Below are 23,863 nucleotides of genomic sequence, written 5' to 3'. Positions count from 1 at the left end.
GGGAATCGAACCCGGGACCCCGTGCTCGGGAAGCGAGAACGCTACCGCGAGACCACGAGCGGCGGACAAACATGGAGAAGAGTGGAACAGTCTGCATGCCAAGATGTGTGGGCCAGGAGGCGGAGAGCATTAAGGTTCCGCATGTATGTAGTCTTTAGGTGGCAAATGTGGGGCAGCCACATCAGCTTGTTATCAAAAATAAGGCACAAGAAGCGGGACATCGAGGAGCTAGTTGCCTAAAAAACGTTCTGGATCAGGGTGTACTGTGGGTTGACGACAAAAATGCATAACCAGCATTTTGGAGGGGGAAAACTGGAAGCCACGGGCAGTGGCCCATGCAGAGGCCTATCAGATGGTGCCTTGGAGCTGGCACTCAGTAGGCGCCACCAAGCGGAAGCTGCACCAGATGCATAAATCTGTCAATGTACAACGCCAGGGTAACCAGAGGCCCAACAGAGGTCACAAGCCCATTTATGGCAATGAGGAAGAGTGTGACACTTACCACAGAACCCTGTGGGATACCATTCTCCTGAATCTGAAGGGTGCTGAGTGAAGTGCTAAGACGAACCTGGAAGAGCCGGTAAGATCACAATCAGAAGGGGACCACGGAAGCCCCAGTCACAGACGGTAACTAAAATGTGATGGTGCCAAGCCATGCCACACAGCTTATGTAGGTCAAAGAAAACTGCGACAAGGTGCCGGCACTGAGTAAAAGCCTGTCGGGTGGTTGATTACAATCGGAGTAATTGGTCAGTTGGAGATCACCCTGACCGGAAGTCACACTGATACGGTGACAAAAGGTCCCGAGATTCGAGTACCCAACATAATCTGGAGTTGACCATCCTTTCGAGCAGTTTACACAGCACTTTCGTAAGGCTAATGGGGCGGTAGCTGTCTAAGAGACATTGGGTTTTTTCTGGGCTTAAGGACAGGAATAACGATATTGTCTCGTCATTGTGATGGAAAATCACCTGTGAGGCAGATGTGATTGAAGACCCTGAAGAGCTGTTGCCTCTGGGGAATGTCCAAATATTGAATCATCTCATTGTGAATGGAGTCTGGCCCTGTGGCTGTGTCTTGTGAAGAGCTTAGAGCGTGCACAAATTCCCATTCAGTGGAAGGTGCATTATAGGGCTCAATATGGTGCAGGATTAAATGGAGGGGGGTCTGTTCAACTCTGCGTTTCTGTTGGAGAAAGGTAGGAGGGTAGGAAGCAGATGACGACACGATCACAAAGTGTGTCGCAAGGTGTTCCACGAGGACCAATGGATCAGTGCACAGAGCTCCTTGGAGGTTCAGACCCTGGACAGTTGACTGTTGCTGGAGGCCCAGAACGCTACAGAGTTTTGACCAAACCTGTGATAAAGAGGCATATGTCCCCAGGGAGGAAACATAGCACTCCCAGCATTCCTTTTTACACTGCTTAGTAAGGTAACGAGCCTTAGCTCAGAGATATTTAAAAGTGGGGAGACTGGCCTGGAAAGGGTGTCACTTAAACCGCTGCAGCGCTCATCAGCAGTCCTAGACAGCGACTGCAACGTTCCTGGTCCACCAAGGTACCGGTCGATGATGAGGGGGCCCTGTGGATAGGGGGAATCAGTGCCAGCAGCATGAAGAAGAGCGGCAGAGATGGCAAGAAGAAGATCGGCAAAGATGGCATGAAGAAGAGTAGCAGAGATGCCTTGCACAACTACATCAATAGAATTCAAGAGGGAGGTGTCAAAGCGGACAGCAGACATGTATAAAGGTCAATTGGCCCTGCGGAATGCCCAACATGGGGGGCCTATCTGCCTGGCGGCAGCAGGGGAACGATAGTGTCACTGGAAAGTGGTCACTGTCACAAAGGCCATCATGGGATGACCAATGTAGGGAAGCCACTAGGGCAGGAGAGGAGAGCGTGAGATCAATAGCAGAGAAGGTACCATGAGCAGCACTGAAGTGGATAGGAGACACCATCACTGAGGAGACACAAACCGAAGTCTGTGATAGGTTGGTTGATTAGGATACCCTGACCCGTTGAAGTGACACTCCCCCACATCGGACGGTGGTCATTGAAATCCCCAAGGAGGAGAAACAGGGGCGGGAGTTGCTGGATTAAGGTAGATAGCGCATAATAAGCAAGTGGCTGACCTGGAGGGAGGTAGACATTACAAAGGGTGATGGCCCGTGTCGTTTGCACTGTAACCACTATTACTTCCAAGGTGGTACATAGGGGGATCTAGTCACTAAGGACACCGGAGCGAACCAAAGTGCAGACCCCACCAGATGCTATCCCAGGGCCAGTACTGTTCCGACAGAATGCCCAATAACCATGGAAAGTTGAAGAGTGGTCATCACGGAAATGTGTTTCTTGGAGAACAAGACAGAATGCAAGATAAGAGGAGACAACACATTGCATTTCCAGTAAGTGATGATAGTATCCATTGCTGTTCCACTGGATGATCGTGTGGCGTGAGTCCAAGGTAGGCATGAAGGAGCCGAGAAGGAGGTCAGGTCACTTTGTCAGTAGTTGTCACCGACAAGGATGGAGTGACACCAATAAATAAGATGTCAGAATCAGGTTGCAAGAGGGGAGCTGACACCTCTGGGGGCACCAGGGGCACCTTGTTGAGGGATTTATCTTTCTTCTTCTTCTTCTTCTTCTCTTTCTGAGGTGGAAGAGAGCAGGACAAATGGGGAGTACAGGCATCTGCAAGATCGGGGACCAAAAGAGAGTGGGCGACCTTGGAGCGCACAGATGGTGTGCCTCGTGGCTGAGTGGTGGTGAGAGTCTTCTGGCCTGAGAGATGCCAGGGAGAGGGTTCCTGGGAGGGAGCCCGATCACTAGCAGATGCCGAAGAAAGGGGGCACTTCTTCGGCCAGGGAGGGGGAGCGACTCCCTGACGGGAGGTCATGGGAACTGCAGGGGAGGTGGAGGGGAGAGTGGGGCGGGGCTGGGGTAAGGACGAGGGAGGAGGAGGACGAGGAAAGTAAATATCAGAGGCAAAAGTTGAAAATAGTGACACCAGACGAAGTCTCTCATACTTTTCGCAAGCCTCTGCATAAGACGGGCGATCCAGGGACTTGTATTCTTGTATCTTCTTTTCTCTCTTGTAAGCCGGGCAATCCGGCGAGCGAGGGGAGTGGTGGTCAGCACAGTTGACACACAGGTGACGGAACACAAGGGTCTCCCTCATGAACTGAGTGGCTACAGTCACCATACAAATGGTCCGCTGTACAGTGGGAAGACTATGCCCAAAATACAAGCACCGAAAACACTGCGTTGGTGGAGGGATGTACGGCTTCAGGTCACATCTGTAGCACATAGCCTTGACCTTCTCTGGCTCAGTACCCCCCTTGAAAGCCAGAATGAAGGCGCCAGTATCGGTACGGTTGTCTTTGCGACCCCTCTGCACATGCCAAACAAAATGAATGCCACGCCACTCCAGATTAGCCCGGAGTTCCTCATCAGTTCGCAGGATGAGGTCCCTATGAAAAATGACACCCTGAGCCATATTCAGCAATTGGAGAGGAGTGATAGACACTGGGACATTGCCAAGATGATCACAGGCATGAAGAGCTGCGGACTGGGTGGCAGAAGAAGCTTTGATCAACAGGGAGCCCAACCGCATTTTACCAATAGACTCCACTTCACCAAATTTATCCTCGATATTTTCCACAGAAAACAATGTCTTTGTGGCGGTGAAAGTGTCCCCATCCATCCAAGTATAGACAAGGTAATGAGGAAAGGGTTTCAGCGCGAGATTGTAAGCCTGGCCCTCCTGCCATGGGGTAGCCAGGGGAGGGAAGGCTGCCAGGTCATACAAGGCAGCATTTAAGGATCCTTCACCATTCAAAGAGATGGCCACGTGAGAACAGCCAAATTTTTGCAGCTTGATAAGCTTCATGCGCCAAGCATCCACCCTGGTACCAACCATTCCGACCAGGGGCGCTCCCCGCGGGCGCCACCCAGCCACAGCAAGGGCCATCTGGCACGGCTGCTGTTGCTGGGAGTTCCGATGCTCCAAAAAGACAAGCAACCACTCCTCCAAGGGGAGGGAAAAGCTCAGGTATCAGTAGTGTGATCCCTGTGTTGTCAGGGAGCTCGGCCATATGGGTACATAACAGCCCCACCACACAGACTGGCTACATGTGCTGGTGACCTAGCAGGGTGGAAGGGAGCTACAGTGTGGAAGGGAGAGGAGGAGGGAGGGGGAGAGGAATCCACTCCGTAGATGCTAGGGAGGGTGTTCATCCCCATATGGCACACACTAAAAACAGGAACTTTTGAAGTGGAGGTCAAACCTCAAGTGAGGACTGAAGCGCCAAAAGAGTGGGGGGGGGGGGGGGGGGGGGGAGAAGAGTCAAAAGGAACAAAACTGCAACCAATACAGGAAACCAGGGGATAGCCAGGTCAACATAAATCAGAACACCAAGAGAGGGGAAGGAGGTGGCAATGGGGAAGGAGCAGGGATATAGGGAGGGAGAAGGAAATGCAGCTAGGGAATGAAGAATGAGCTACAATAGCTCAGGGCCCTGTGTGTGCCACACACAAACTCACGAAAGAACTGTGAGCCCCCTGGGGGGACTGGTGACTGAAATTCTGCTTTATAGGAATCAACATGGGTTCCAAAAATAACAATCATGTGACACACAGCTGCCTCTTTCATTAACAGAACCCAGAAAGCAGTGGATACAGGTGCCCAAGTAGATGCCGTGTTGCTTGACTTCCAGAAGGTGTTCGATACAGTTCTACACTGCCATGTAATGAACAAAGTATGGGCATATGGAATATCAGACCAAATGTGTGATTGGATTGAAGAGAAGTCTTCAGAAATAAAAGTACAAGGGTCATTCAATAATTAGAGAGATTTCTACTTTTCAACATAATCCCCTTGAACATTTATGCACTTTTTCCAATGGGCTACAAGCTTTTTTATTCCGACTGCAACGAACTCTTTATCTTTATGTTTGAACCAATTTCCCGCAAACTTTTTCACGTCCCTGTTGTTCTGGAATCTCTTCCCACATAATACCTCCTTCAGTGTACAAAACAAATGGAAATCACTAGGTCCTAAATCAGGACTGTAAGGGGAATGAGGCAGTACTTCACAGCCCAGCTTGTTGATGGTTTCATGGGTTAGTTGAGCAATATGAGGATGAGCGTTGTCTTACTGGAGAATCACACTTTCCTCTGAGATCCACAACATCTCTCTCTCATGGCTGGCTTCATCTTGTTTAAAAGCAAATACAAGTAGTATTAGCTGTTCATTGTATGCTGCTCTTCGAGATAATCATAAAAAACTGGACCTTCAACATCCAAAAACATCATCAACATGACTTTTCCTGCTGATGCTTAGCTTTTGAATTTTTGACAGGTGAGTTGGTGTTCTTCCACTCCATGCTTTGTCTTTTTGATTCTGGCTCATAATAGTGAAATCAAGTTTCATCACAAGTTAAAATTTTGTTGAGGGAGTGCTCATAGCTTTTTCAAAGGCTTCCCACCTTAGCCGACTTTGGGCAAACAGAGAAAACTAAAACCCTTATGTTTGGACAAGGAATTCATACTCCCCCTCTCCTCCCAAACATGAGGCCAGTGCCTTAGTCACAGCATCTTTGTACTCATTACTGATTTAAACAGTGACAACACGTTTTGGAGCAACAAAATAATAAATGTTGAATGCATTCCAAAGATTCTTACATATCTCTGTCAGTGTGACATCACTGTTGGCTCATGTGCTTGGATTTTCATGAATTAGAGTGCATTTGCTCGCAATATCTAAATAGCTGTGATTGATCAGTTGTGCAGCATACTCACGAGTAAAATCCCAAAATGGCTCACAGGTTACATTGGTCTCCCCCAACTGCAGTGGCACAAATATAATGTGTTGACAAATAATAATGATGATGATGATGATGATGATGACCATTATTGGTTTGTGAGGCACTCAACTGTGCGGTCATCAACGCCCGTACAAAGCCTCAATTTTTTACACAGTCCAATCTAGCCATTGTCACGAATGATGAGGGCATCACAAACACCCAGTCCCTGAGAAAATTCCCAAATCCGCCGGGAATCAAACCCGGGGCCCCGTGATCCAGACGTAGCAACGCTAGCCACTAGACTATGAGCTGCGGACATTGACAAATAAGCTTAAAGTGACTGGTGAAGGTCTGTTGATGTTTGTTTGTATGACTCAATGTAGAATACAACACTGTTAACAAAAATTGTCTTAAACAACTACATTTTAAACTCCTCACTATTTACTGGTGTATTTAATACATGTTAACCTATGAAGGTCTGCAAATCAATGAGAGACAGGTGACCTGTGACATCTCTATGATACAACAACAAAAACGCATGAAAAACATGTTCAGCAACAAATGTCGAACACGTGCAAATTAAACTTTCTATTTGGTTGTCACAATGACTTAACAACAACAGAAAACACCCACAACTCCCACTTCACTTCAGCGAATTAATAATTACATTTTTACTTACCAAAACCCAACAAGCTCATTAACATTAGCGCTAAAAATCTGTGGACAGGATGACTTGGGCTGCAACAGCCTTGTTCAGCACATCCAGGAGACTCTGCATCCGAAGACTCATGGTCTTGTTCTGCTGGTAAAATAAGTTCCTTGTCGGAAGCATCGTTCTCCATTGTCCAAAGGAATGGTTCTTCTCAAAGGCACAGATTAGTCTCTTTCGTTTCACGTTCTAGTCATACCTGTAGAACACAGGGCACAAAACATAAGTCATATGATCTCTACAGCAACATAACCTAGCGCGCTTCACAACAGTTCAGACTTTTCGGCTTATCCACATGTAACTGTACTACATGGACTTCGTGAGTTAACATACGCTCATCCCCTAATGCAATGAGTACCTAAATCAGAACACTGAAGCACTCTCACACACTGTTTGCCTTCTGATTCATACAACACTCTGACAAAAGGCATTATCAACAAGATCTTTGATGTCATCCGCCCCACATCAAACAAACTGAACTGTTTATCACGGATTTGGAAGAAGTACCGTGCAGATAATACTACTGTACTAGCGCGTCTGTGTATAATATCTTTGAACAACAGTAGTTTACGCTGTGTATTTGCAGGCAGTGCTTTGTATATACGCTTTTCGGGAGATGTTGATATTTGTGTCAACACAGTACAGGCGTGCTATTTATGTGACATGGGAATGGATAGTTTACATGCGTTTCTTTCTACGTTTATACTGAATGGAAACGCGGTTCGCGAGAATAACTCGTGAACACAGCTGTTTGTTACAGGCGTCCACTGTCTTCGACATTATCAATTTATTCCGCATGTTTATCTGTTTGTTTATGTAGGCTTGTTATTGAGACAGCGAAATGGATTCTAAGTACGCCTTTACAAATGCAGCAAGCAAGCTTAAAAAACCAACAACACTAGTAACGTTTTCGACTAGTAATCCGAATAAGAGATCAATATCAGAACAGTCTCCTGCAAAGCGAATTCTTCTCGCAGAAAATGGACTGGCGGCCATTCTGTCACAAAGAAAATCTCTTCCCGTTTACGCTGTACGTGGCAGGTAAGAAATTTATAAGATAAGCTGTAGAAGATAGAGAAAGTTGTTCTTCAGATATTATTTTATGTTAGTCCAGCACCATACATAAAGTGGAAGTAACATTTCTGTGTATCCAGTGCTACATTTAAGTCCAGTAGCAGAATGAAAATTTTCAGATACTGTCACTCAGGAATTAAATTTCTGAGTGCACTGTGCTTTCACTACTACATATTCCAGTATCAGTTCCACATTCAATATTCAGTGTATATGTTACTGTTGAATCACATAGGCCTATAGTTTTTTTTTCTTGTTACAAGTGTGGCACAGAAAAAAATTAAGGAAAGAGTATACAACCAAATAGAAAGTGTGGTTGACTTAAAACAGAAAAGTCCCCTCCTTAATGGTTCCATCTAGTGTGTCCCTTGGTTCAGTAACAGAAGCTAATATGTCTCTGGAGTAATGTCATTAAAATGCATTTGATTTCTAACAATAACACACTGGGTACCTAATTTTAGCCATCTAAGGTACACACATACAGCAGAACCTCATCGGTACAAGCAATAGTGTAGGCCCAACACATATGAGTTACGAATGGCTTATGGACAAGAAAATATCTCAATGTGTTTTGAACAATGATAATTAAAAGTTTGGAGATGATGTGTGGAAGTCATATCACTAATATTATCAGTCATTAAGTACTTCACCTGCAAGTTAAATATAAATGGGATTCACATAACTCTTCTCAGACTGTCTACATTAAACCCGCTTACTATCAGCAGCGAATGTATTTAGACAGCTGCCGTTCCCTCCACACACAAAAAATTCCTCCCATATAGCCTAGCCACCCATGGACAATATACCTGTGGTGACGAGTACTCCCGTTCTTAGTATGCTGAAGGCCTCACAAAGGCATTCACTGACAGGCAATTCCTTCCAAGCCAAGGTCATGCCATTACCCTTCACATCCCCAGTCCTCCCTCCACCCCAAGAATCAGCTACAAAAGAGCACCCCATTTGTCACCCAGCATCACCCTGGACTCGAACAGCTGAACCATATCCTTTGCTAAGGATTTGATTATCTGTCATCCATCCCTGAAATTAGGGAAATCCTACCTAAGGTTCTTCCCACCCCTCTTAAAGTGATGTTCTATCACCCACACATCCTGCGCAACATCCTAGTCCACTCTGTGTCGCTCCCACTCCTAACCCCTTGCTATAGGAATCATATCCCTGTGGCAGACCAAGGTGCAAGACCTGTCGAATCCACCGACGCAGCACCTCCTACTCCAGTCCTATCACAGGATTATCCTAGTCCAATGGTCAGGCTACCGGTGAAAGCAGCCATGTCATATACCAGCACTGCTGGAAACACTGCACAGCCTTTTATGTTGGTAAGACTACTGACCAGCTCTCCACCAGGATTAATGGCCACCATCAAATTGTTATCAAGAACAAACTTTACCATACAATGGCACAAGAGGCAGCTGAATACAACATGCTCAATTTTAATGACAGCTTCACAACCCAAGTCATCTGTATCCTTCCCTCCATCATCAGCTTCTCTGAACTATGCAGATGGGTTATCCTTACAACAAGTGTTCCGCTGCCATAAATGTTTTGGCCTCAGTCTCAGGTAACCCATTGTCCCACAGCCTCACACAACAGTTTCCACTTCCTCCGTCCTGTCAACCCCTCCCAATTCACATCCCCATGTTGCCTTAGGCATGTGCCTCTTCCCATCAGTCTCTACAGCTATACCTGCTACCCGTGTGTGTGTGTGTGTGTGTGTGTGTGTGTGTGCGCGCGCGCGCTCTAGCTTGTCTAATGATAACTCCAAAAATTAGCAAGTGTTCCTTCTTTTGTGTGTGCCTATCAACAACTTGGGGCGCTTCTGCTTTCTAGTGTGTGGTCTCCATTAATGGTGAAGCATTTATATTGCACAAGAATTTTCATAGGACATTTAGTACAAAATGCGGGTCGACTGAAGCATCCAATCCCACCCGTTGGCTTTGACCCGTGACATAAGGCTGTTGTTGTGTGTGACGTCACGATGGCGCGGAATTTAGTTTGTGAGAGTGGCATGTTTGTAGGTGTCATTTTGATGCAATCAGTGGTGCTCTCTGGTGGTGTGTTAGGTGATGTTTTTGGTTTACTTTGCGAGTGTGGCTTCGTGTGTGAATTTTGGTAAATTGCTTTTTTTATGTCTTTGGTAGGTATGGATATGACTATGATGGGGGACAGTGCATTGTCTGTAATAAAATTTCTTCAACTATTCGGATTTTTGGATGAAGTAGTGAAGTGTTCAGTATGTCGTGAAGAAATGAGGCTTACTTAAGGTTCCGGCGTCTTGGACCAGGGACGGCTGTATGTGGAGATGTTGTAAGGATAATAGGTCAAGAGAGGTGTTCGATCCCAATTAATGAGATCGGGAGCTGCTGTTGAGCTATATAGGTCAAGGGAAGTGTCCGATTCCAAATGATATTGTGTTTGGTGGTATTTAGAGAGTTTCGTGATGTCAGTTTTTTTTGTCGTTTTGCGTGGTTTTGTTTGGGGGTTGGTGTCTAAATTTGTTTATATTTAGTTTGTCCCCACCCAAAAAACCCCTATTTCCTGCGCTTGTCCCATTAGTGTCATTAGGCTTTTTGTGGAATGTGTGTGTGTTTGTTTCAATGTATTTTCGTCCTCATAATGTGTACGTAACGACTTTATATGCGCCATATTGGAATCGTGGTTTATGTTCGTTTCCACCATATTTGTGACGTCATGGGGCAAAGTAGACGGGCGGGATCGGACGCTTCCATATTTCCCAAAATGCATCTTTTACAACAGTAAGTTTCATCAGAAACTTCAACAGTCATTGTCCTACTCAGTGATTTTGGCTGCTATAGCTGAAGTGTCGAACTGGGCTGAGCTCTTACTTGCTCAGCACTATATTGACCCCAGGGTGAGGACGCTGCTGTGATGGGAGAGAGGTATGGTCTTCAGGAGTGCTTTCCATAAGTCGTTGCAGATTGCAGCGAGCGCTAGCTAATGTCTGTAGTATTGATTCACATTGCTGACTTTGGTGTGGCACTATGGTCTCAGAGTGATACCTCACGGATTGATAAAGAACATTTTAAAAACACTAAAATCATTCCTACTTAACACCATCTTCTACTCCGTAGATGGATTTCTGAGTAGATTTTATGAGTGTGGTTCATTTAGGGCCTACATTTATCAAATTTTGTTGTAGATTAGGCTTGAAACAAAAAAAAAATGCAGTTTTTTAAAGTGGGCAGCATGTAGCCAAGTTTGTAAATGTTTCTTTTTGGTGTACATACTAACATGTTCCACATCTTGTTAAATTGTCACAGATATGATCCAAGGAAATGCAAAAAAGCTAAACAGAACTTATTTTTGCCACATAAGAGAGCTAAAGGCAGAATTGGAGTATCCAACAAAACTGCAAGCCTGCAAAATACACTACTGTAAAATTAGAAAATACACTTTTCAATGTTATTCGCAAACCCACCTTGGGATGAAGTTTATACAGGGAACACATGCAAAGTAATCTAAATTCTTCATCTTGTTCAAACTAATTTTTAAGGACCTTAGTGGATAGTTCAGGTTGAATGAAGGTGATTTAGTGGTAAAGGCAACAACTCACTAATTATTAGAATGATCTGTGAGACACTTAAATATCAAGCATATTTGCAGAACAACTACACTAATCCAGAATTCCTAAATTATTATCACAGTTATAAAAATGTATACTGCCCAAAAAGTATATTTTAATGACAAAATAGTATATAATGCAGAAAATGAAAGTAAAGTAATAAGGTACCTGCCCTGTAGCTGCACGGTCTAACGCACTGCTTCCGTAGCGGGAAGGTCCAGTGTGCTGGACAGACTATGGATGGTTTTTAAGGTGGGCCGATGGTTTTTAAGGTGGGCCGGCCGGTGTGGCCGAGCGGTTCTAGGTGCTTCAGTCTGGAACCGTGTGACCGCTGTGGTCACAGGTTCGAATCCTGCCTCGGGCATGGATGTGTGTGATGTCCCTAGTTTAGTTAGGTTTAAGTAGTTCTAAGTTCTAGGGGACTGATGACCTCAGATGTTAAGTCCCATAGTGCTCAGAGCCATTTGAACCATTTTTTTTAAGGTGGTTTTCCATCAACCTTGCCGAATGCCGGCTGACTCCCCTTATTCCGCCTCAGTTACACTGTGTCGGCAATTGCTGCGCAAACACCATTTCCACGTACGCATACACCATAATTATTCTACCACGCAAACATTTAGGGTTACACTTGTCTGGTATGAGATGTTCCCAGGAGGGGGTTACACTGGGTTCTGAACCGCACAATAGCCCTGGGTTTGGTGGGGGTACAACAGGGCGAAGCCTGTCCGTTGTTTCTAGGTCCCCAATTTAATACATACAAAGTAAAAAGCAACATCATAAAACAAAAAAACAGGAAAAGATAGATCTAAATAAAATAACTTGCATATCAACTTGGTTAATTTGGGGGAGTGGACCAAACAGCGATGTCATCGGTCCCGTTGGATTAGGGAAGGATGGGGAAGGAAGTCGGCCTTGCCCTTTCAAAGGAACCATCTCATCATTTGCCTGAAGTGATTTAGGGAAATCATGGAAAACCTAAATCGGGATAGCCAGACACGGGTTTTAACTGTTGTCCTCCCAAATGCGAGTTTAGGTCAAAGATGGAAGTAGATTACGTGACAGTACACAGGACCTAGCAAATTTTTCAAATGATGGTTTTTCAGGTATTGCAGAGAGGCTGCAAGAAAATTTCCATAAGACAGGTGTGGCAACCACCTTGAATTATGAAACATCATAATGATATAGTATCCCACAACTGAGCATGAACCCAGGAAGACAAAACAAAAATTTAAAAAAATAAGAATTCCACAGATGTAGATGAGCTACTAACCCATATCCTAAAGTACTTTAGTTGAATGTCTTAGTTCAAGTATTTTTCCAGAGTATCTAAAGCATACAAGTTGTCCTACTACTAAACATAGGTGATACACAAATACTGGAAATGACAAGTCAGTTTCCCTACTCTTATCTTTCCCAACCAATCATGAAAGACAAACTAATGAGTTACTTGAATAAATAGATCCTTCCCAACAAAGCTCAGTTTCTTTTGAAGTGAGCAGAAGTAGAGTATCAGCTATAATAGAGTTTACAAAAGTGATCCTTCAGCTCTCAACAGGGGTGGCTGCATTGCAGTCACACTTTTAGATGATCCCAAGACTGTTGACCACAAAATACTGCTAAACAAACTAAAGTACTAGGGTTAAGACAAACAGCTAATGACTGGTTCCAGTCATACGTGGAAAATGTAAATGTCATGTTACTAGGGCCTCCTGTTGGGTAGACGATTCACCAGGTGCAAGTCTTTTGATTTGACGCCACTTCGGCGACTTACACGTCAGTGGGGATGAAACGACGAGGACAATAAGGTGTAAAAGGTAGAGATAGAACTCGCTTTTGACTATCAACAAAACTAATCAGTTTTTGAAAACAAAATGTAATTGGATAGATAAAAAATCTAATCACTGAGCAGCGACAGGAAAACACACATATAAGAGGTTGTACATATGCAATCTTCTTTAGTCAGTTGCTTCTTCTTCTGGCAGAAGAGTTGAAGGAGAAGGAAAAATGGGCGAAAGAAAAGGACATCCCCTATGTTCATGGTCTGTCTGCTGCTGAACATTTTCTCAGTCAGTGCCCACCTGATTTCAAACTTATGACATCCTTCCTGCTCACCTTAATCATCTTTATACTTACCAGCAACTACTTTGCCTTGGGGGCAGATATACAAACAGGTCATGGGTGCGACCATTGGAACCAGGATGGTTCCTTCCTGTGCTGACCTTTTCATGGGTCACTTGGAGTGGGCATTCCTTGGATTTGTAAACCTTCAGCCCCTGGTTTGTTTTAGATACATTGATGACATCTGTGCAATATGGACCCACGATGAGACTGAACTGTTAACATTCCTGGAATCTCTAAATGCATTTTCCCAATTAAATTTCAAATGGTTCTATTCCGAATTCCATGCCACTTTCCTTGACGTTGATCTCATCCTCACCGAAAACCAGCTACACACTTCAATCCCATTAAACCTACTAACAAACAACAGTGCTTACACTTTGACAGTTGCCATACTTCCCATGTCAAACATTCCCTGCCATAAAGCCTTGGTGTTCAAGGCAAACATATTTGTTCAGATCAGACTCTTTAAAACAATACACCACCATTCTCACCTTTGGCTTTCACTGGGCATAATTACCATACCAGCTTAGTTCACATGCATATTTCCTGGGCCATCGCATCCAATCCTGGTACTGTTAAAAATTAAATCTGCCTGAACAGGCCATGAAGGCCAAAAGGTACTGACCAGCTGCACCACAGGCATAACTGGCTGCAGATACGGAGGGGCATGTGGTCAGCACACCACTCGCCCAGCCATATATCAGTTTACAAGACTGGATCTGCTACTTCTCAATCAAGTAGCTCCTCTGTTTGCTTCATAAGGGCTGAGTGCACCCCGCTTGCCAACAGCGCTCAGCAAACCAGATGGTCACCCATCCAAGTGCTAGCCCTGTCAGACAGCGCTTAACTTCTGTGATCTGACAGGAACTAGTGTTACCACTGTGGCAAGGCCGTTGGCCCTGGTACTGTTGATGCTCTAAAAAAACAACTTAGGAGTAAACCACTTGTCACCTAGTATTATCCCGATCTTGAACATATTAATTAGCTTCTTCAGGAAGGTCATGACTTCCTAAAATCTTAGAAGAGGTCCATTCTGTCTGAAATTTTGCCCACCACACCTAGAATAGCTTTTCATTGCCCTCTTAATCTTGGCATTATCCTTGTCAGACCCTGTGCTCCCTTTGCACCCATCACCAGACCGTGTGACTCCTACCCCTGTGACTGTACCTGCTGCAAGACCTGCCCTATGCACCCTCCTCCTCCACCACCACTGCCACAACCACCACCACGTATACCATCCCTGTAACTGGCAAAAATATACTAGTTAAGGGAGAGCCAAACATGTCATATGCCAGATGTTATGTAAACACTGTTCAGCCCACCAGCATGACTACCAACAAGTTATCAGTTGGGATAAATGGGCATAGGCAGAGGTCGTGAACTGGCAACACACAATATCCTGTTGCAGAAAATGCACTACAACATGACAGTCATGACCTTGGTGCCTGTTCCACCACAAGTGCAATCTGGATTCTTCCCCCAGACACCAGTTTCTCAGAACTCCACATGTGGGAACTGATGGTACAACAAGTCCTTGGCTCTTGCCCCCACCTGGCCTTAGTTTATTTTAATTTCTTTGGTCTCAACATTTCTTCACAGTAACTGTTCCTTCCTTTATCAGTTTTAGTTTTCTACATCTTTCATTTTCTGTGCTGTCTGTTTTTCACCATCGCCCTCCCACCTCTGTTGCATACAATGCACTTAACTTTTCACTCTTACTAACTCATGCACGACATTTTAGAAGTAATCACTGTCTTACATATTACCCTTTCTTCCACCTTTAAGATCTCAGGTTTTCAAATCTCACCCAGTACAGTCCCCAACAATCAGTCTTTCCTCCTCATCCCATCTAGTAAGTCTCCCCTGAAACAGGGTTCTGGGTGACTTTTTCAACCTCTATCCCTTTTCCTAAACCTCACCGTTCCTTTTCCTTCACTCCTCTTCCTTCCCCTTCAACTCTTCTGGTTGAAGAAGGAGCCCCCGGTCCTGAAAGATTGCATATGTAATATCTTGTATATGTGTGTTTTCCTACCACTGCATGGTGAGTAGATCTTTTACCTATACAGTTACATCATATCGCTTCGGCTTATGCTATTCTTTTGTGAAACTATTATCATACCAAAAGCATATAAACATAGATATTCCTCAGGATAACATATTAGATCATCAATGACTTTTCAGATGACTTAAAACGTAGATCGAAAATCAATTCTCTTTGCTTATCACAGCAAAATTACAGTCATTGATATTACACGAGAACTCATGTGTGACTATGTAAACTTTCCTACAGTATTAATTGGTTATATTCTTATCAGGTCTGCAGTTGGATCACACAATCATCCTGGCACAATATTTGAGTGACTCATCTGGCCACCAGCTTCAAGCGGGAAAACTGTTTGGTAAATCTCAAAGGAACTGATACCTGCCCTGAATGGCAGTCCTTTTATAAGCCGTGGAGAACCAAAGTGCCCTCAAGAGAAATTGTTGCTGCTGCCCCATAGCGCAAAGTGAAGGTACATTGTCCCAGTGGTGTTTTCTTAATTTCAGATATAATGGGGTTCCACATTTTACTTAAAGGGTAGTCTTGTGTCTATTTATGTTATATGCCAGTCTAATTTCTATCAGTTCCTTTACAGCACAGTCCCAGTAGTCACTGGAGCAACTATCAGTCTCTCGTCATACTTGGACTACATATTCTCAGTTGTTTCTTGGATCATTTTAATTGTCTTTACCCCAGCATCGAGTTCAAAATGGAGATCAAAAGGATGGTGGGATTCTGGAACACAGTGTTTATGGAACGTCAGTTCATGTGATCCAGTATCTACATTATATGAAGTGTTATCCATCACACCAACATGCGGAAGTCCTGAGGATATCGGTAAGAAGGGCTTGTGCCACCTCGGACTCAGAAACTTTGCCACAATGACTAGAATACCATAAGCTTGTGTTCAAGCAGAATCTCTATACTGACAAACAGACCCATCAAGCTTTGGAGACTGAACCTCTACTGGAACTAGTAGAACACATATGTAGATTGGTTGCTTTCATATCATATGCTGGTACTGTATCTTCAAAAATAGCAAGAATTTAAAAAAGGGATTTTGAAAAGTATATTTGGTTTTCCAGCTGAGATTAAAGTTCTTCTTGGCTTTGTAAAAATTTTCAGAAATAGCAAGTATTTTGAAAAGTATACTTTGTTTTCCAGCTTGGCTCGGCAAAAAAGTGCCAAGAACTAAGGAAGTCCAATGTTTACAAAATTGTTTGCCATTATGGGTAAACCTATGTGGGCCAGATGATTCAAACCATTCACAACAGATGTGTTGAGCACCACCACCACACACAATTACTACAGTCTGAGAAATCTGTGATGACAGAGCACTGTCTGATGAAGGGATACGGAATGGTATATGATGAGACACAGATAATTGTTCCTGCACCTCACTGTTGGGACTGTGTCTCAAAGGAATCAATTGAAATTACAGTGGCAGGTAGCACTGTCATGTCATAACCACTCTCTAACACATACCTGAAAGAAGTGTCATCAAAGAAATACAACAATTAACACTGAAAACTCATGTATTACAAATACCAACTAACAGCCGGAACAGAACTAACCTCATGGATAGAGTGTGCAGCTGTTTATATAGCATAGTGGTGATTCTTCTGGAAAACCCAGAATTATCAAGAAATTACATTTTACCTAGAAAAAAAAATGGGAATCTCAGGAATTTTGTAAAATATCAAGGAATTTTGTGTTCTTAACCTAACATGCAGCTTTACTGTATGATTAAATGATGATGGCGTCCTCTTGGGTAAAATATTCCAGAGGTAAAATAGTCCCCCATCCGGATCTCCGGGCAGGGACTACTCAAGAGGATGTCGTTATCAGGAGAAAGAAAACTGGTGTTCTACGGATCGGAGCGTGGAATGTCAGATCACTTAATCGGGCAGGTAGGTTAGAAAATTTAAAAAGGGAAATGGATAGGTTGAAGTTAGATATAGTGGAAATTAGTGAAGTTCGGTGGCAGGAGGAACAAGACTTCTGGTCAGGTGCCTACAGGGTTATAAACACAAAATCAAATAGGGGTAATGCAGGAGTAGGTTTAATAATGAATAGGAAAATAGGAATGCGGGTAAGCTACTACAAACAGCATAGTGAACGCATTATTGTGGCCAAGATAGATACGAAGCCCACACCTACTACAGTAGTACTAGCTCTGCAGATGACAAAGAAATTGAAGAAATGTATGATGAAATAAAAGAAATTATTCAGATAGTGAAGGGTGACGAAAATTTAATAGTCATGGGTGACTGGAATTCGAGTGTAGGAAAAGGGAGAGAAGGAAATATAGTAGGTGAATATGGATTGGGGCTAAGAAATGAAAGAGGAAGCCGCCTGGTAGAATTTTGCACAGAGCACAACTTAATCATAGCTAACACTTGGTTTAAGAATCATGAAAGAAGGTTGTATACATGGAAGAACCATGGAGATACTAAAGGGTATCAGATAGATTGTATAATGGTAAGACAGAGATTTGGGAACCAGGTTTTAAATTGTTAGACATTTCCAGGGGCAGATGTGGAGATGGGACCTGGATAAACTGAAAGAACCAGAGGTTGTACAGAGTTTCAGGGAAAGCATAAGGGAACAATTGACAGGAATGGGGGAAAGAAATACAGTAGAAGAAGAATGGGTAGCTTTGAGGGACGAGGTAGTGAAGGCAGCAGAGGATCAAGTGGGTAAAAAGACGAGGGCTAGAAGAAATCCTTGGGTAACAGAAGAAATATTGAATTTAATTGATGAAAGGAGAAAATATAAAAATGCAGTAAATGAAGCAGGCAAAAAGGAATACAATTGTCTCAAAAATGAGATCGACAGGAAGTGCAAAATGGCTAAGCAGGGATGGCTAGAGGACAAATGTAAGGATGTAGAGGCTTATCTCACTAGGGGTAAGATAGATACTGCCTACAGGAAAATTAAAGGGACCTTTGGAGATAAGAGAACCACTTGTATGAACATCAAGAGCTCAGATGGAAACCCAGTTCTAAGCAAAGAAGGGAAAGCAGAAAGGTGGAAGGAGTATATAAAGGGTCTATACAAGGGCAATGTTGAGGGCATTATAATTGAAATGGAAGAGGACGCAGGTGAAGATGTGATGGGAATAAGATACTGCATGAAGAATTTGACAGAGCATTGAAAGACCTAAGTCGTAACAAGGCCCCAGGAGTAGACAACATTCCATTAGAACCACTGATAGCCTTGTGAGAGCCAGTCCTGACAAAACTCTACCATCTGGTGAGCAAGATGTATGAAACAAGCGAAATACCCTCAGATTTCAAGAAGAATATAATAATTCCAATTCCAAAGAAAGCAGGTGTTGACAGATGTGAAAATTACCGAACAATCAGTTTAATAAGCCACAGCTGCAAAATACTAACACGAATTCTTTGTAGACGAATGGAAAAACTAGTAGAAGCCGACCTCAGGGAAGATCAGTTTGGATTCCGTAGAAATACTGGAACACGTGAGGCAATACTGACCTTACGACTTATCTTAGAAGAAAGATTAAGGAAAGGCAAACCTACGTTTCTAGCATTTGTAGACTGAGAGAAAGCTTTTGACAATGTTGACTGGAATAATCTCTTTCAAATTCTAAAGGTGGCAGGGGTAAAATACAGGGAGCAAAAGGCTATTTATAATTTGTACAGAAACCAGATGGCAGTTATAAGAGTCGAGGGACATGAAAGGGAAGCAGTTGTTGGGAAGGGAGTAAGACAGGTTTGTAGCCTCTCCCCGATGTTATTCAATCTGTATATTGAGCAAGCAGTAAAGGAAACAAAAGAAAAATTCGGAGGAGGTATTAAAATTCATGGAGAAGAAATAAAAACTTTGAGGTTCGCCGATGACATTGTAATTCTGTCAGAGACAGCAAAGGACTTGGAAGAGCAGTTGAATGGAATGGATAGCGTCTTGAAAGAAGGATATAAGATGAACATCAACAAAAGCAAAACGAGGATAATGGAATGTAGTCGAATTAAGTCGGGTGATGCTGAGGGAATTAGATTAGGAAATGAGACACTTAAAGTAGTAAAGGAGTTTTGCTATTTGGGGAGAAAAAAAACTGATGATGGTCGAAGTAGAGAGGATATAAAATGTAGACTGGCAATGGCAAGGAAAGCGTTTCTGAAGAAGAGAAATTTGTTAACATCGAGTATAGATTTAAGTGTCAGGAAGTCATTTCTGAAAGTATTTGTATGGAGTGTAGCCATGTATGGAAGTGAAACATGGACGATAAATAGTTTGGACAAGAAGAGAATAGAAGATTTCGAAATGTGGTGCTACAGAAGAATGCTGAAGATTAGATGGGTAGATCACATAACTAATGAGGAAGTATTGAATAGGATTGGGGAGAAGAGAAGTTTGTGGTACAACTTGACTAGAAGAAGGGATCTGTTGGTAGGACATGTTCTGAGGCATCAAGGGATCACCAATTTAGTATTAGAGGGCAGCGTGAAGGGTAAAAATCGTAGAGGGAGACCAAGAGATGAATACAGTAAGCAGATTCAGAAGGATGTAGGTTGCAGTAGGTACTGGGAGATGAAGCAGCTTGCACAGGATAGAGTAGCATGGAGAGCTGCATCAAACCAGTCTCAGGACTGAAGACCACAACAACAACAACCTAACATTGGAATTTAATTTTATTGAGCTTTATAAATCACAAATCTTAAAATACTTAAATTTCAAGGTGTGTAAGTTACTTAAATATTAGTCTATATAAATTATCGATGTTTAAAAATTGGTTAAACTACAGTAGCTGAGAGGCAAGAAAAGCCATTATTGTGAGTTTCTCAACCCCCACTCCCTGATCGCTGTTAATTCTTCAGGAACTTCGTGTGACATCATCTTCCTCCCCATGCCTTGAATTCTCAGCGATATTTATTTATTAAAAGTTTGAATAGCTATCCTGTATAAACATTCCAGAATACACAAACAAAAGACATTAAAAAAAACAAACAGAAATGATAAATACTAAGTATCCAAATAAAACAATATTCTGTGTCTGTCAGTTATTTATTTTACCACTTCACATTTCGATGGTTCACATATCATGTTCAGATGGAGAATTGTTTATTTACATAGCTGGTGTTCATAAACAGCACTGTTGCCTTTTCACAGAAGTAGACCAAGGGAACTGTAGGTTATGTTGCTAAAAAGACACTTTTAATGTTAAAAAAACATCTATTTGTAACAGTAAATTATACTTACATGGGCCGTAGAGTTGTAAAAAGTCTGCATACTGCCGCTTGTTGTGTGTTCTCCCACTGTATATTATGTTTACATTGTCACTTTAAAAAAGTTGAACATGTAACAGATATGATTGCTTACATTGGATACAAATGTATGTTAATTGAAGAGTGTAATGGCTGGAGCTTGGTTATTCATTACTCTGCTTTATAATTCAGTTGTTATATGAAATGATTTTGTAAGTACATATACTTTTATTTTACACTGAAGCGCCGAAGAAACTGGTATAGGCATGTGTATTCAAATACAGGGATATGTAAACAGACAGAATACAGTGCTACAGTTGACAACACCTATATAAGACAAGTGTCTGGCACAGTTGTTAGATCATTTAATGCTTCTACAATGGTAGGTTATCAAGATTCGAATGTGGTATTACAGTCATCACACGAGCAATGGAGGACGGCATCTCTGAGGTAGCGATGAAGTGGGGATTTACCCATACGAGCACTTCACAAGTGTGCCTTGAATATCAGGAATCCAGTAAAACATCCAATCTCCGACATCACTGTGGCTGAAAAAAGATCCTGCAAGAACAGGACTAATGATGACTGAAGAGAATCTTTCAATGAGACAGAAGTGCAAGCCTTCCGCACATTGCTGCAAATTTCAATTCTGGGCCATCAACAAGTGTCAGTGTGCGAACCGTTCAACGAAACATCATTGATATGAGCTGACGGCTCATTTGTGTACCCTTGATGACTGCACGACACCAAGCTTTATGCCTTGCTTGGGCCCATCAACCCCAACATTGGGCTGTTGATGACAGGAAACATTTTACCTCGTTGGACAAGTCTCATTTTAGATTGTGTCATCAAGCGGATGGACGTGTACAGATATGGAGACAACCTCATGAATGCATGGCCCTGCATGTCAGCAAGGGACTGTTCAAGCTGGTGGAGGCTCTGTAATGGTGTGGTGCGTGTGCAGTTGGAGTGATATGGGACCTCTTATCCATCTAGATATGACTCTCACAGATGACACATATGTAAGCACCCTCTCTGACAACCAGCACCCATCCATGTCCATTGTGCATTCCAACAGACTTGGGCAATTCCAGCAGGACTAAGCAACACCCCACATGTCCAGAAATGCTACAGAGTGACTCCAGGAACACTCCTCTGAGTTTAAACATTCCCGATGCCCACCAAACTCCGTAGACATGAACATTACTGATCATATCTTGGAAGCCTTGCATCATGCTGTTCAGAAGAGATCTCCATCCCCTCGTCTCTTATGGATTAATGGGTAGCCCTGCAGGATTCATGGTGTCAGTTTCCTCCAGCACTACTTCAGACATTAGTTGAGTCCATGGCACATCATGTTGCAGCACTTCTGCGTGCTTGTGGGGGCCCTACACGATATTAAGCAGGTGTACCAGTTTCTTTATCTCTTCAGTGTATTTTAAAAGTATGAATGGACTGCAACAGAATATGAACCTGTACACAATTCAGGTGTTACATTAGGTGGTTATATATACATCAATATACAGGGGGGGGGGGGGGGAACAACATATCTTCTTAGGTGGTCAGAAAATAGGTCTTGTACCTCATCTTCCAAGGACTCTGCCCATTTTGTGGGCTGTAGCACCACAGAAAGGAAGCAATACAATCAGTGGCTCATCACATGAATGTTCAACATTTTCACATTTCCTTTTCATATCATGTGAACTGGAGCCGTTCTTTCGAAACACATACTTCAGAAGATTGATTTTGGAATCCAAGTGGGTCTTTTCAGAAACAGTGATCGCTGTGTGCGCTGATGTATTTAAAACTGCTCTCTTCTGCATTGATTGATTGAAACTTTAGTCACCAAGATATAAATCGGTGTGTATCGTCCTGGGGTACACTGAGTGACATGACATGCACTGTCATAAAGCTGTCGGACAAGAACCTGGATGATGGCACCATCTCGGCCCTTAGTAAAGGATTGAATTTTGCTCCTACAGCTCCTGTCGTAGATTTCATTGGTGCAGTGGATCAGGCAGTGCAGCATCTCTCTCAAAATGACTCTGATGAGGTAAGAATGCTAGTCACATTTTAGTTGCAGCCAACCCACCCAAATCCAGCATCAGCAGAGAAAAGAGAGAGGTGCTCCATGCCTTGTGGAAAGGTGAATATCTTGTGATACTCCTGGCTGACAAAGGGAATGCTATGGTTGTTCTTAATATTACTGAAAATCACAGCAAAGTGACATTGTTGTTAATGTATAGCACATACGGATGCCTAAAACAGGACCCAACTCTGTCATACAGCAGAAAAATGGTGGAGCTCCTGAAAAATTCTGGTCTACCAGTGGATATAATCAAATATCTTAGAGCATGAGCTCCTAGACCTTCCAGGCTGTACGGATTAAGGCTGTACAGATTATGTAAAATCCACAAGGAAAGTTTTCCATTGAGAGTTATTGTTAGTGTTATTGGTTCTCCTACCTACAGGCTGGCCAAATATTTAACTAGGTTAATGACTCTGACAGTTGGCCGCTGCAAACATCACATCAAAAACTGTCAGATGTTCATTGAGAAAATAAAACAGATTAGAGTTGGCCCAAATAATATTTTAGTTAGCCTAGAAATGGTCTCACTATTTACAAAGGTACCTGTGGAGAACACATTGAAACTGTTGGCAGAGAATTTTCCTCCTGAAATGATAAAGTTGTTCCAACATGTTGTGACTACCACCTACTTATTGTAAAGCAGTAAATTTTATGAAGTGACAAACAGAATGGCTGTTGGTTCTCCATTCTCTCCAGCGGTCACCAATTTCCTTATGGAACGTTTTGAGGAACATGCATCCAATTTGGCTCTCTTTCATCCTCCTTCATTTTATCATTATGTTGACAAGACATTTATGTCTGGCCTCAAAGCAAAGACACTCTTGGGCACTTTCCTGCATGCGTAAATAGTATGTGTAAAACCATCCAGTTCACTGCAAAAGATAAAGAAAGAAGGCTGCCAATTTTTACGTTTGGTTTAACAAAAGTCGGATGGACGTCTCAGCCACTCAGTATATGACAACTCAGCACACACTGATTTATGTCTTAGCATCCAGAGTTTTCATCTACATCCACCCCTTTATTGGTACTGTGCAAATCATGCTTAAGTGCCAGGCAGGGGTTTATCGAACCACCTTCACAATAATTCTCTATTTTCCATTCTCGAACAGTGTGCAGAGAAAATGAACACATATCTTTCCATGCGAGCTCTGATTTTGCTTATTTTATTATGATGATCACTTCTCCGTATGTAGGTCGG

The 23,863-nt window shown here is 42.9% G+C and overlaps 2 protein-coding genes across 5 annotated transcripts in view; one reads left to right on the top strand and one right to left on the bottom strand.

Moving 5' to 3' along the window:
* Nucleotides 1-7,013, bottom strand: part of LOC126162197 (major facilitator superfamily domain-containing protein 1-like) — a 124,593-nt gene extending 117,580 nt beyond the window's left edge. Inside the window, exons 1-2 of one of the 3 annotated variants that reach the window (XM_049918527.1) lie at nucleotides 6,870-7,013; nucleotides 6,482-6,710 (exon numbers count right to left, since the gene is read on the bottom strand). In XM_049918527.1, the coding sequence (XP_049774484.1) occupies nucleotides 6,482-6,644 (163 nt within the window). In that variant the 5' untranslated portion in view covers nucleotides 6,645-6,710; nucleotides 6,870-7,013. Of the gene's footprint in view, nucleotides 1-6,481; nucleotides 6,711-6,790 lie in introns of all 3 variants that reach the window. The other 2 variants (XM_049918528.1, XM_049918530.1) reach the window with 2 other exon arrangements.
* Nucleotides 7,014-7,090: 77 nt separating this feature from the next.
* LOC126162196 (ATP-dependent RNA helicase DHX33) overlaps nucleotides 7,091-23,863 on the top strand; it is a 135,088-nt gene continuing 118,315 nt past the window's right edge. Inside the window, exons 1-2 of one of the 2 annotated variants that reach the window (XM_049918526.1) lie at nucleotides 7,416-7,552; nucleotides 15,620-15,817. Coding sequence is in view for 1 of the 2 variants with exons in the window: in XM_049918525.1 (XP_049774482.1) it covers nucleotides 7,353-7,552 (200 nt within the window). In the remaining variant the exon portion in view is untranslated. Of the gene's footprint in view, nucleotides 7,553-15,619; nucleotides 15,818-23,863 lie in introns of both variants that reach the window. The other variant, XM_049918525.1, reaches the window with a different exon arrangement.

This window comes from Schistocerca cancellata, chromosome 2, assembly GCF_023864275.1.
Source record: "Schistocerca cancellata isolate TAMUIC-IGC-003103 chromosome 2, iqSchCanc2.1, whole genome shotgun sequence".
Classification (NCBI taxonomy): domain Eukaryota; kingdom Metazoa; phylum Arthropoda; class Insecta; order Orthoptera; family Acrididae; genus Schistocerca; species Schistocerca cancellata.
The sequence above is the reverse complement of the archived record's forward strand: the minus strand, read 5'-3'. Positions and strand labels throughout refer to the sequence as shown.